This window comes from Arabidopsis lyrata (assembly GCF_000004255.2).
Source record: "Arabidopsis lyrata subsp. lyrata unplaced genomic scaffold ARALYscaffold_5, whole genome shotgun sequence".
In the NCBI taxonomy this organism is placed as follows: Eukaryota; Viridiplantae; Streptophyta; class Magnoliopsida; order Brassicales; family Brassicaceae; genus Arabidopsis; species Arabidopsis lyrata.
Genome location: NW_003302551.1, coordinates 5,471,778 through 5,485,293, shown reverse-complemented (window position 1 = coordinate 5,485,293; position 13,516 = coordinate 5,471,778). Strand labels below are relative to the sequence as shown.

Below are 13,516 nucleotides of genomic sequence, written 5' to 3'. Positions count from 1 at the left end.
TCGTCGTTTGTTAATTTTTTTGTACAAGCATATACATTATGATCCATATTAGTAGGGCTGTGACTTTGAGCCGATCAGTTTATTCGGTTTCGGTTTCTCGTTTTTTTCGGGTTATTCGGAAAATAAAACTTATTCCGAATCGAACCGACTAATACTTCGGTTCGGTTTGGTTCGGATACGGTTTATTCGATTTTGGCATTTCGGTTATCTCGGTTTTTGCACTTAGGTCATTGGAGAAAGAAGCTGTTGCAAGAGGGCGGATCTGTCGTTCGTGAAGCATCTATCTCCGATCCGACAGAGGATGCGAGAGGACGAATTTGCCCTTCCCGGCAACTCTCACACTCGCTGCACTCACATGCCGCTCTCCTTGAATCCCTCGACGCCGTCAACGCCAACCTCGACACAGTGCAAAAGATCGAGAGGTTTTTAATAATCCACGAGAAGATGAATCGAGGAAGACTAAGAATCGGAGAAGAAAAATCAAAGAAGAAGAAGAAAATAAGGAGAAGAAGAATTAGAGAAGAATAATTGAAGAAGAAGAAGGAGAAATGAAAAATCAAAGAAGAAGAGGAGTAGTCAGGCGTCAGCTAGAGTTATTAGGTTAGGTCAGGTGTTTTTATTTATTCGGTTAACCGTTCGGTTCGAGCGAACTGAATCGAAAATCTCGGTTAACCGAAATAATTTCAAATATATTCCAATCGGTTTTGTTTAACTAATAGGAACCGAACCGATTTGCCCAGTTCGGACAAATCGGTTCGGTTTAGAATCCCAGGCCTCCATATTAATGATTCTAATTTTGAGTGTAGTGAGGGAGAGGCTAGTACATTTCTAGCCCCCATATTTAATCTTTACTTCGTTTTGGAAACAAAACTAGCCTAAACTAGAAAGGAATCTATAGTCATCGAATAAGCATTTATATAACACCTATTTCCTAAAAACCCGTAGACAAAGAATGTGGTGTGAGAGTATGGGTTTCCAGCCGTTGATCTCTAACTTGTGCCAATTTTCACAATTCTGCTTTGCTCTAGTGGGTATTTATCTTGATTATTATGCAATTTATTTTTTTATAGCTTTTCATATATGTCACAAATTTATGGGAAACTCCTTACCGTAATTGCCGTTGGTAATCTCAAAAAAAAGTAAAATAGATTAAAGAAGATTGTTGTGGCTGAAAAAACCATATGGGATGAAATCTTAGAAATGGCCCACGTTTTTAATGCTTGGGGGCATTCCCAAAAAGTATGATTAACTGTCTCTTAATTCTCTCCACATCGAGCACATTCAAATTTTCAAGTGAGTCTTCTATGCTTAGAAATTCAAATTAACTGCGAAATAGGGAAATAGCCCATTATTGCTTGCCATATAAAATGTCTTATATTTTAGGGGACATTTTAACTTTCAAGAGTGCGTTTGGAGTGCTCGATGATTTCTTTAACTATATTCATGTTCTACAATAGTCAGTCCAAATTGATATAATTTAACATTAGATTAAAAAAAAAAAAAAAATAGTCAGTCCAAGTTGATATGGAGGAATTCATAACATCTCTTTTAATCATACCAATTTTTAACCAGAGAGTAAGCCGAAGTCTTACTAGTACTATACTGAAGAAATCTTTTGGAAAGTAAAAAACAATCATGAGAAAACACAAATATTTGACGTGCCATTGTATCAATATTTGTTTTTGTTATTGGTCATGGTACTTTGATTAAGAGCAACTTTGATTCTATTAATTAATTCATGTTAAGAAAATTATGTTTCTTCAAAAAAAAAAAAAGTTATGCAAACGTAAATAAGAAACTTGAAAAGCCTAAAAAAAGGAAGAATCTCTCGCTCCACTCATTGCTCCAACATATAAAGCCTCAAAAACGATGAATCTCTCTCTCCACTCATTTGCCATTGCTCCAATATATGTATAGCTAGTTAGGGTTCTTCTCATCAACAAAAACTTCTGTAGATGCACGAGAAAGCACACGAAAGTGAAGCCTCGAAGCAAAACGATCCCAAAACAGTCCAATTTGGTCGCCTTTTCTCAAACCTCTCCTACGGATAAAATACATTCGCCACCCTCCGTTTAAAACATAACTATTCAACGTTGTCCATCTCTTTAGAATCAGCTCGAACGTAGAGTCAGTGTCGTGGTCGTACACATCGACCGTGATTCCTAACCCTTGTTGGACGTTATTTTTGTCATCATTGTTTAGATATTTGATAATGTGATCCTCAATGGGACCAGTATGAAGAAGAAGACGGCTAAGTTGGCCAAGATCGCTATTTGTTAATTCTTTCTTGATGATCCATGGATCTTTGAAGAGTGTTAGTTCTGTTGAAACACCGTACCATTCTTCCTCTGCCTTTTCTTCGTTCGAGAGGTTCCTCATTCGTTTAATCTTTCTTTCTTCATTGGTTGATTTTTCGTCGCTTGGTCTGCAAGAAACCTTGGGATCATCATTAGTGTTCATCTTCCTCTTATTAGGGTTTTCACAAGACGACAAACAGAGAGTCGTGGAGACCAAACACTTTTTAGGGTTTTCTGATGACGTCGTAGACAAGTATTGTTGAGTTTTCAATGCAGAAAAGAGAGGCATCTTCATTGCTTCTGATGCCGAGGATTGGACGTATTGTGGTAGTTTTTGGATCATTCTCGTTTTCGATTCTCCACCAGAACTATGAAGACGTCGTTGAGATTATATCTTGGACTCAATTTGAGACTGAAATATAAGATATATATAATATATTAGCCATTTTTGCCTTAACTTTTTTCAGGGTTTATTTTCCTGTTTAGTAAAGGAGATTCATTTGTTATCGAGAAAAAAGGAAATTGATTTATATTTTAGTTTCATACATTTATGTAAAAAGTACTTTTTTGTGTATTTTCAATTCTGCGTCTGAACTATGAAGCTGTTATTTTCCATATATATTAGGGTTTGGGTTTCCTTTGTAATGAGATGAGTCATAAGTGTGCGTCTTAGACTTTGGGTGTCAATTATCTCTATTTGCGGTGAATCAATGTGGGATACAGAGGAAAGTGTGCAAAGCACGTGAGAAGTGAATGTGGAGGTATGGAGGGATCTATAAATAGAGGTGGTTGCGTTGAGAAGAAGTTATGTTGAATGTGTGTGTGATGATCCAGTCGTTATGAGACTGTGAGGGGGTGAGATTAGAATCTGAGCGAGTGAGGGAAGATACTAATTCTCTTTTGTTCTTTGATTTTGGTGTTTGCTTGTTGAATTTGTGTTATTCATCGATACATTCTTTGTAGACCAACATCAATGCCTATACCAAACTGTGAAGCGTCAATTTTAGAATCAGATTGTAACTGAGATATAGTTTCCCACTTTATTCTTGTGTGTAGGTGCTTATATTTTCATTTGCACCCGCATTGGTGCGTTACCACACCAAAAAGAAGCTGTTTCATGCAACTTGAATCTTGTAGCATTCTCATTTTGCACATAAACCTTGACATGTGTGGTGGACTCACCATTCTCGAAAGTTCATACCTTTTGTTGGACTTAAAACTGACCATAACAAACGGGTTACGTTTAGAAACAGTTTTTAATTTCGCAGTCTTGTTTCGCTTCCAAACGCTTCTGCTCCAAGTGTGTAAGCAAAGAGTAACCCGTCAAAATCAAGGCCTGGTTGTGACTGTAACAGAGCACGATCATTGTTGGTATTTCCGGTTCGGTATTCTGGTTCGAGTTGATGATCTCCGGTTTGGTTTATCTGCAACTGCATCAAAGACTTGCTATTTTACCAGAACACATTCAAATATGTAATTTACCTAAGGGTAATTTTCAGGGCAGGGCATAAGACCATGTTTTATTTTCACGGTTTGGCAAAGTGAGCGTCACCTCTCACGTTTTGACAATTACGCCAAATTCTGACCAAAATACCCCTGCCAGCGTAACGATGTACTGTTCCGTGTACGGTTCAGTTACGCGGTTCAGTTATGTACAGTGTTTATCGTTGGGATCAGATATTTTCGTTTTTAATTATTTTTTGCGACTGTACAGTGAAAATGGGCCTTAATAACATTAAAAAACTATGTGACATCAAGATTAAATGCCCAAAAAGTTTAGACATGACTATTGCTCACTTTAATTAATGGAAACTCATCATTACCTCTTGTAATATTTGTTTATACGTACATGAATAATTTTAGGGAAGAGATAAACAAGAAAAAAAAATCAAACAAATTTATATGAACGAATGTGATGCTGGAGAAGTTTTGATTTTTGTTGTTTTACAAAGTTTGGAGACAAGAAAAACATTGATCGTGTAAGTAATGAAGTTGTTTAAGAAGTTTTTTTTATAACACATTTAGATATTGATTCTGTACGAAAACAACATTGTTTTTGATATAAAAATCTAGAAAATTTTATTTTATTTTTTTTGTTGCAAATGCTAAATGAGGATATACAGTAAAATCTCTATAAATTAATATTGTTAGGACTATGATATTTTATTAATTTATAATGATATTAATTTATCTATTTATTAATTTATAGTGTAAATGAAAATTTATTAATTTATAAAGAGATATGTTTTAATTCTTAAAATTTTAGAAAGAAATTAATTTATAAATTTTGTAGTTTTGGACTTGAAATTTTAATAGTTTGAAAAATTTTTTTTGAAAATTAATTAGACAATAAAATTACAAAGACTATAGATGAATTTATTTATACAAACGATATACATAATTTCAAATTTATGATTAATGACCTCAATTGTCATATTTTAACAGCTACTAGATCATGACCCGCACGTACGTGCCGAATTTCATATTTTAAGAAATGTATTGTAATAAAGTTTTAGTAAATATAGATTATTTTGTTGTTTTGTTGATATATATTGTAGTATATAAATTATAATGTACTGTATCAAACGTTGAACTTGGAAAAGAAAACTCAATGTGAATACGGTATAATTTAAATACTTAACTGAGGAACATAAATAAAGAGAACTTTTATAAAGAGTGTTTAGAATCAAACAGGATAAGAAAATAAGAAGAACCGGAAATTATGAATGAATATAATATTTATAGCACCAAACATGATAAACATCCATACGAAGTCAGTTTTATGTCTTGAATTCCTTACGATCAAATCTCTTGCTTTGGCCAATAGACAATAAAAATGAGAGATGAAAATGTGTTTAACAGATACAAAATTAAATATATGATAACATTTATGAAATATATTTTCTTTGAGAATGGATCAATATTCGACTTGTGATCTAGTGTTGACCCTAAAACCAAAAACCATAAATATATGCATAGGAGGTTAGTAAAATTAGGAGATAAACATCATAAGAACATGAAGTAATTTACTTTTAGATCTCCATCTACTGTTTAAATAATCGATTTTCTAGATTAACTGTGAGATAATCAATGTGGATGTATGCACAATGATATTTAAATTATATTTTAATGTTTTTTGACAAAGAAAATAATCAAATTTAGAAGAATGTATATTCCAAAAGCTTGTAACAATTTGATACAAAATAAAATAATTTATTTGATTTGAAATATATTAAACTTTTTTTTTGGTAAGTAATATATTAACTTATTTGGCTCTAAATAAAATAATTTGGAGATATAGTAACTAATATAATCCGTTTCAAAAATAGATTTTCTTTTATATAATTCAAATTTAGTTTAGTAATATATATTTAAAATATTGAAAACTACCCGTTTTAAAAATATATATTTTAATGTATACTGCAAATATTTTCTAGATATTTACATATCTAAAATCCAAAACTTATTTGTTGAATATGCTATACTTAAAAGGATGAAAGTATTTAGTTTAGATTATATATGATAAATATACTAAATGTTTTTTTAATATTTGGAAAATAAAATTTGAAATCTTTTATTTTTAATGTGATTTAATCAGAATTAATTAGCATAGTTTTGTTAAGAAAATCTTTTAAAATCTAAACTAAATAATAATTTGTAATTAAATTAGATTGTCGTTTCCAGAAATATCTAATAATATATTACCAAAATAAATAAGTTTACATATATATAATTTTGAATTAAATAGCTTGATTTATTATGAACCCTTCTTTAAACAATTTCCAAAAAGTGTGTACTTTTAAATTTTTTTGTTTTTTTTGTAGATATAATCATGTTTTGAGTTGCATTTAATGGGGTTCTGCTGAATTTATGATGCTGGTGGGTAATGGATATTCCCGTATTTACTACGGTAGGTGAGTGGAGATGCAAAGAAGAAGAATGGAAATTTGAACCAGAGGAAGACATCTTTGGTCGCTGTGTACATGTTAAGGAAAACATGACGTACACGGAATTTGTACGTACATTATGCGAGGTTTTTAGTGTGAAGTGTTTTCAAGAACAGAAAAGTCATAAAACAAACAATGTCTTATCTCGCAATCAAACAAAGCTTTTGCTACAAGCAACCTAGGTCATGTCCTACAAAATTGGAGATGGTTTGCGTTGATGATACTTGTCCATGACATTTGACAGCTCAAGTTGTCAAGAATTCAGAATGTTTCAAAATCACATCGTATGAATGGTAATTGTGTGCAATTTAGTATTGGAAGATCTGTTTTACCTAAATCAGAGTACGATTGTTGAATTAACCAATGTTGCAATTTAAGAATTTGTAAATATTACACGTACGTTGCCTCAACAATGGTACATACTGTAAAAGACGTACACGTCCATATACTCAAAGGCATCATTCTAATTTTGTACTCATCTTTAACATGGTTTCTTCTTCAGCAACTTTAATTTTATGGCCATTGTTCACAATTTTCTTATAATCTTTTGTTTTTTTTACATTTAATTTATTTATTGATTTTGTAAATCTAGTTTATATTAGCGTATTTGGAAGTCGAAAAACTAAAATACAAACTCTATAACTACTACGTACACCGTCTCCACAATAGTACACCGTCTCCACAATAGTACATAATCTAACTACATATCCATTTTATAATTCATACTGTGTATACCGTAAACTACATACACATAAATAGAAAAAACTCAAATAAGGACATATTTCTACCAAAAATATCTTACCAATTTCATACATGTTTTCTACGAACTCAATTAAAAAATATTAATAATTTGTTTTCAATAAATAAGTGAAACCAACTATGATCAACACACAAATTGACTCTAATGAGACTCACAAAACTCTAGTTCTGTTACGCAATTTACATAATCATATGTCAAATACGAGAAGCAGTAGAAATAAACCTCACAACTAAAGAAAAATATTGAGGAATAGTATGTTTTAACGTGACACAGAGCCGTGTGTGGTTTGAAAATCTTAAACACTTGTCAGTAGATGATTCGCTCTTCCATTTTATAAATATTTATTATTTTTATACTATTAGTTAAAATTCTTTTGTTTCTATCGTTTAAGACCCATTTTCATATTTTTATTTCTATTTTAAATAATATTTTATTTATTATCATCGAAGACTATTCACGATTAGCAATATCATATACACATATGTGCATAACGGTAATAATATATACGTACACGGTAGTAATGTGTAAGTACACGGTAGTAATGTGTACGTACACGGTAGTAATGTGTTCGTGTAGTAATGTGTGTGTATATATGTACGTAAATATCTAAATAATTTGTATATTTACGTTTCAAATATTTTTTGACCATAAAAACAAAACATTCAAATCATGTATGAATAACACATGAAAAAATACAGTCATACAAATAACTGACATAATAACTTAATTTTGATGTCAAAAAATTAAATTAATGTTGTACATAGTATAAATATTTTTGTGTACGTACATAGTATAAGACTTATGTGATTTAGGTATTTTTAGGATGTAATTGTTTGGAGAGGTCGTATACGTGTACGTGTATCTCAATATTATCGTGTACGTCTACGGGTTTAGTTTAAAATCTTATTAATTCTCAACAAATAATATCGTATAACATAACGCTTACTAAAAAATTTCAAAATAACAATTAAATAGAAATAACAACATCAAAACAAAAAAATATCATATATATCGTACTAAATACATAATATTTGGCTAACTCGCCGTATGCACCATCGTAGATACCAAACATTACAAAAATTTCTAAAAGGACCATAATTCTCTTCAACAGAACCACATATAATTTTATTGTAATATACCAAGTACTTGATCCTCTTGTGTTGATAGGTTCCCTTCTAAACAACACCAATGCGAATATTTTTTATTTATTCATAGTAGGGATCTAAGTGTAAATATTTTTATGTCATTTTGTCCAATCCGATAAGCAAAGTTTGAATATTATGTACATTGTGTGGGATCTTGTTGATGAAACTAACATTGGGTTAGAGATGAAAACACAACAAAAACCATATTTGAGGTACCAAATGTAGATGAAAACAATGAGGAAGTAGATGAGGAAGAAGAAGTCGAGGACGATAAAGAGGATGAAAAGAAAGAGATTGGGGATGACGAAGAGGGCGTTGAAGATGACGATTAAAAACGATAGTAAAGGTAGTAGCAAAAATTACATTACAATAGATGGACTGAATTTTTGTTGAGAAATATGGGATATGACATATCAGAGATGTTGGTGACACTCTATTTACCGTGGAGCTAATATGAAAATTCAGTTAATTAAAAGAATTGTGTACGTATACTAATGAATGTGTACGAGATTGAAAAATCATCGATAATTTTGGAGAGAATTATGACATTCAACCATTTGTGAGTCATAACCAAAAGGGAAGACATCATTTTTGGAAGAATTTGACGCAGTCGGAATCTCTAGGAATAGCAAACACTATGCCTAGATAGAAATCAAGTTCGCAAGCGTCGAACTTGAAGGGTTGAAACTCTGGAAATCCACCAGATTAGAGAAAAGCTCTTTGCTTTTATTAATTAGAATGATAAAACGTGTCTTGCAAATAACCTAGGATCTCTCTTTATATAGAGAAGAAACCAAAACATAAAATAGAAAACTCTAAGCAAAATAGAAACATGAAATAAGGAAATATCAAAAGAAAAGTAAAACTACTAATACTAAGTCCCTCCTACGTCAGTCTCCTCCACTTCTGAAGAACTTGTCCTCAAGTTCTCTTCTGGATAAAGGACTTCATCTGCATGATACTCATGAATGTCAGCCACATTAAAGGTATTGGAAATGTTCATCGATTCCGGGAGAGCCACAACATAACCATTATCATTGATCTTCCGTAACACCTTGAACGGACCATACTTGCGAGGCTTCAGCTTGTTGTACGTACCAACTGGAAATCTCTCTTTTCGAAGGAACACCATCACATCATCACCTTCTTTGAAAACTTTGAACCTCCGACGTTTATCAGCAGCGACCTTGTTCTTCATCCCGGTAGCCTCTAACTTAGCCTTGACAGCTTCCTTAACAGCTAAAATCTCTTCAGCCATAGTTTCAGCTGATGCACTTACTCCAGGAGCCTTTGGCAACTTAATCAAATCAACCACATGCTTAGGAACAGAAGTATGCACTAGAGAAAAAGGTGATTTCCCTGTCGCAGAATGTACAGCACTGTTGTAAGCAAATTCTACCTGAGGCAGAGCTAAATCCCATTGTTTTGGCTTGTCTCCACAAATACTCCGAATCATATTCCCCAAAGTTCTGTTGGTTACTTCAGTCTGTCCATCAGTTTGTGGATGAGCTGTAGAACTTCTATTTAAAGCTGTTCCGAACATCTTCCAAAGAGTAATCCAGAAATGACTGAGAAACTTTGTATCTCTATCTGAAGTAATCGATTTAGGAACCCCGTGAAGACGCACGATCTCTTTGAAAAATAGTTTAGCTATATTTGACGCATCAGCAGTCTTCTTGCAAGCAATAAAGTGAGTCATTTTAGAGAACCTGTCAACTACTACGAACACAGAATCCACACCTAGTTGCATACGGGGCAATCCCAACACAAAATCCATAGCCAAATCTTGCCAAATATCATCAGGAATAGGTAAAGGCATATAAAGACCGGTATTTTGAGACTGACCTTTAGAAACCTGAAAAATATAACACCTTTTGACAATAGTCCCTGCGTCTCTTCTTAGATGTGGCCAGTAATACCTTTCCTCCAAGCTAGCAATGGTCTTATCTCTACCCAAATGACCGCTAAGACCACCACCATGAAGATCCCGAATTAATTTCTCTCTTAAAGACGAGCAAGGAATACATAACCGATCACCTTTAAAAAGATAGTCCTCTCGAATGTGGAAATCTGCACAAGGACGCTTTCCACTACATTTGGCCCATAACTCCTTGAATTCAATATCACTCTCATACAATTCTTTCAAGAACTCAAATCCAACAATTTCATGTGCTAAGGTTGTTAGCAAAGAAGCTCTTCTACTTAAAGCATCCGCGACCTTGTTAAGAGTCCCTGATTTATGTTGTACAATAAAAGGGAATTTCTGCAGAAAACTTACCCATCGAGCATGCATCTTATTGATCACTTTCTGACTGTGTAAGAACTTCAAAGCCTGATGGTCGGTGAACAAGATAAACTCCCTCTGCACTAGATAGTGCTCCCACTGTCTTAGAGCTCTAAATACAACATAAAATTCTTGATCATATGTGCTCCACTTTTGGCGAGCTTCACTCAATTTCTCGCTGAAAAATGCAACCGGCCTCTTCTCTTGTGACAAAACAGCTCCTATGCCTACTCCACTAGCATCACATTCAAATTGAAACACCTTATCGAAGTCAGGTAATGCTAGAACGGGTGCAGTACAAAGCTTCTCTTTGATTAAGGCGAAGCTTTTCTCTTGCTCATAACCCCAGTAAAATTTACCTTTCTTCAAACACTCGGTAATAGGAGCAGTAATAGTACTGAAATCTCTGATGAATCTCCGGTAGAAAGTAGCTAGACCAGGAAAATTGCGTACTTCCGTAACCAAATGAGGTGTAGGCCAGTCCCTGATAGATCTCACTTTATCTTCATCAACTTGAATTCCATCCTCGCCAACGACAAATCCTAAAAATAGCAACTTGTTGGTGCTAAATACACACTTCTTCAAATTAACGAACAATTGGTTCTCTTGTAGAACTTGCAACACTTGCTTCACGTGCTCTAAGTGCTCCTCTTTGGTTTTACTGTATATCAAAATATCATCAAAATAAACTACCACAAAAGAACCTGTGAAGGGACGAAGAACCTGATTCATTAGCCTCATAAAATTACTAGGTGCATTTGATAACCCAAAAGGCATCACTAGCCATTCATACAATCCATCTGTACTTTTGAAAGCTGTCTTCCATTCATCTCCAGGTCTGATTCTGATATGATGATATCCACTACGAAGATCTATCTTCGAAAACACCTTAGAACCTGTTAATTCATCAAGCATATCTTCCAATCCAGGAATCGGAAACCTATACTTGATAGTTATCTTGTTAATAGCTCTACTATCAACACACATCCGCCATTGATTTCCTTTCTTAGGAACAAGAAGGACTGGAACTGCACATGGGCTCATACTTTCACGACTGAATCCTTTCTTCAATAAATCTTCAATCTGCTCTCTCAAGATCTCATTCTCCTTAGGACTCATACGGTAATGAGGAAGATTTGGTAAGCTAGACCCCGGAATCAGATCGATATGATGTTGAATATCTCGCATGGGAGGTAAATCATTCGGTAATTCATCTGCTATCAACTCCTTGAACTTTTCTAAAATCTCTAGCACATCTTCGGGAATTGCCACCTTTTCTTTCACAGCACTCATTAATCCTTTGATCACCACCGGACAGAAACAGTTAGTCTCTTTAAAGGATTCATCTAGCTCCTTTTCACTATGCGTCATCACCAAGAAACTAGACTTTTTCTTTACTGAATCCTTATGAAAGTGTAAAACAGGAGCCATTGCAATCTTGTGTACACCCCATGTAAACATCAACACGTTATCCCGTCCTCGATATGTAACATCATTATCATACTGCCAAGGTCGACCAAGTAAAATATGACAAACATCAATATCAAGAACATCACAAAGTACCTCTTCTTTATAGTGCTTCCCAATGGAGATAGGAACTTTGCAAGTTAGTGCTACTTGAGCTTGGGTACCCTTGGTAACCCAACCTAGAGCGTATGGCTTCTCATGTGGCTCTGTAGGTAGCTTAAAATGATCAACTAGCTTCTGCGAAACTAAATTCTCGGTACAACCATTATCCACAATCAGGTTACACACTTTGTCTCGAACAGTGCAGTGTGTTCGAAACAAATTCTTGTGTTGCCCCTCTTCTTTGGATGACAACAAGATTCTTTGTAGTACACAATTCACCCTTTCATGCGATTCTTCTTCAGCAAACTCAGCTCCTTCATACTCATTATCCTCTTGTTCACGTTCTTCTTCTTCCTCTAGGTAAGCTAGAGTTCTCCTGCTTGGACAAACATTTGATTTGTGACCTTGTTCTTGACAACGGTAACACTTGTCGATAGATGGTCTCGCATAATTATCACCTTGCCTCTGGATTGGTGTTTTACTCTGCTGAACATTATTAGAACCATTGTTAGAACTACCAGCTCCTTTGTTACCAAGATTAGCATCCTTTGACACTACACTCTTCTCCTTATCTCTGGTTAATTCAGAATTATTTTGGGATGAGTATCTTCTAAACGGAGTAAAATTACGAGGAGATTTTTCCATTAACTCAGCTTTCAAAGCTAGACTAGAAGCCTCTTGCACTGTCCATACAGTTTGCAAACCCATCTTCTCTTGTATAGAACTCTTTAACCCACTGATGTATCTTGCCACTTTCTGATTTTCTGTCTCTCCTAGGTCATTACGCTCAGAGAATCGCAAGAACTCCGCCGTAAACTCTGTCACGGTCCTCTTTCCTTGAACACATTCAATATACATCTTATAGAGAATCTGTTCGTAGTTCTCCGGTAAGAACCTTTCCATCATTGCCTCTTTGCTGGTTATCGTTGTTGTTAGTGTTTCTGATCTTAGTTGTCAAAATTGTCATCTAATTGGTCAAAGCAGTCAGAGCCGTGGTAATAGCCTCGGTAAAACCCTGTAAGTCTTCTTTGGTCAACGATTGATCTGCCATAGCTGATCAAGTTTTGAAAAGAGACAGGAGAAAGCCTGCTCTGATACCACTTGACGCAGTCGGAATCTCTAGGAATAGCAAACACTATGCCTAGATAGAAATCAAGTTCGCAAGCGTCGATCTTGAAGGGTTGAAACTCTGGAAATCCACCAGATTAGAGAAAAGCTCTTTGCTTTTATTAATTAGAATGATAAAGCGTGTCATGCAAATAACCTAGGATCTCTCTTTATATAGAGAAGAAACCAAAACATAAAATAGAAAACTCTAAGCAAAATAGAAACATGAAATAAGGAAATATCAAAAGAAAAGTAAAACTACTAATACTAAGTCCCTCCTACGTCAGAATTCGATGATTTAGTCAATGTCCGACTTGATGAAATAGAAGTATAAATTAGTATGACATGAGAGATATTGTAAGTTGTGAGTATGTTTAGAAACACTTATTTTTTTGCAAATAACAATG

General features: G+C 34.2%; 2 protein-coding genes and 1 pseudogene across 2 annotated transcripts; all 3 read right to left on the bottom strand.

Annotated features, from left to right (window-relative positions):
• Positions 1-1,518: 1,518 nt before the first annotated feature.
• Positions 1,519-2,592, bottom strand: LOC9313226 (B3 domain-containing protein At2g33720). The gene has a single exon (XM_002875447.2). The coding sequence runs from the start codon at positions 2,590-2,592 to the stop codon at positions 1,918-1,920; it is 675 nt and encodes a 224-aa protein (XP_002875493.1). The 3' UTR covers positions 1,519-1,917.
• A 5,254-nt stretch (positions 2,593-7,846) lies between these two features.
• On the bottom strand, positions 7,847-8,171 carry LOC110228140 (annotated as a pseudogene).
• A 2,868-nt stretch (positions 8,172-11,039) lies between these two features.
• Positions 11,040-12,905, bottom strand: LOC110228290 (the record flags this gene model as incomplete). Its single annotated transcript, XM_021025101.1, has 1 exon — positions 11,040-12,905. A coding segment is annotated over exon 1 (1,866 nt), but the record flags the coding sequence as incomplete, so codon positions are not given.
• Positions 12,906-13,516: the final 611 nt, after the last annotated feature.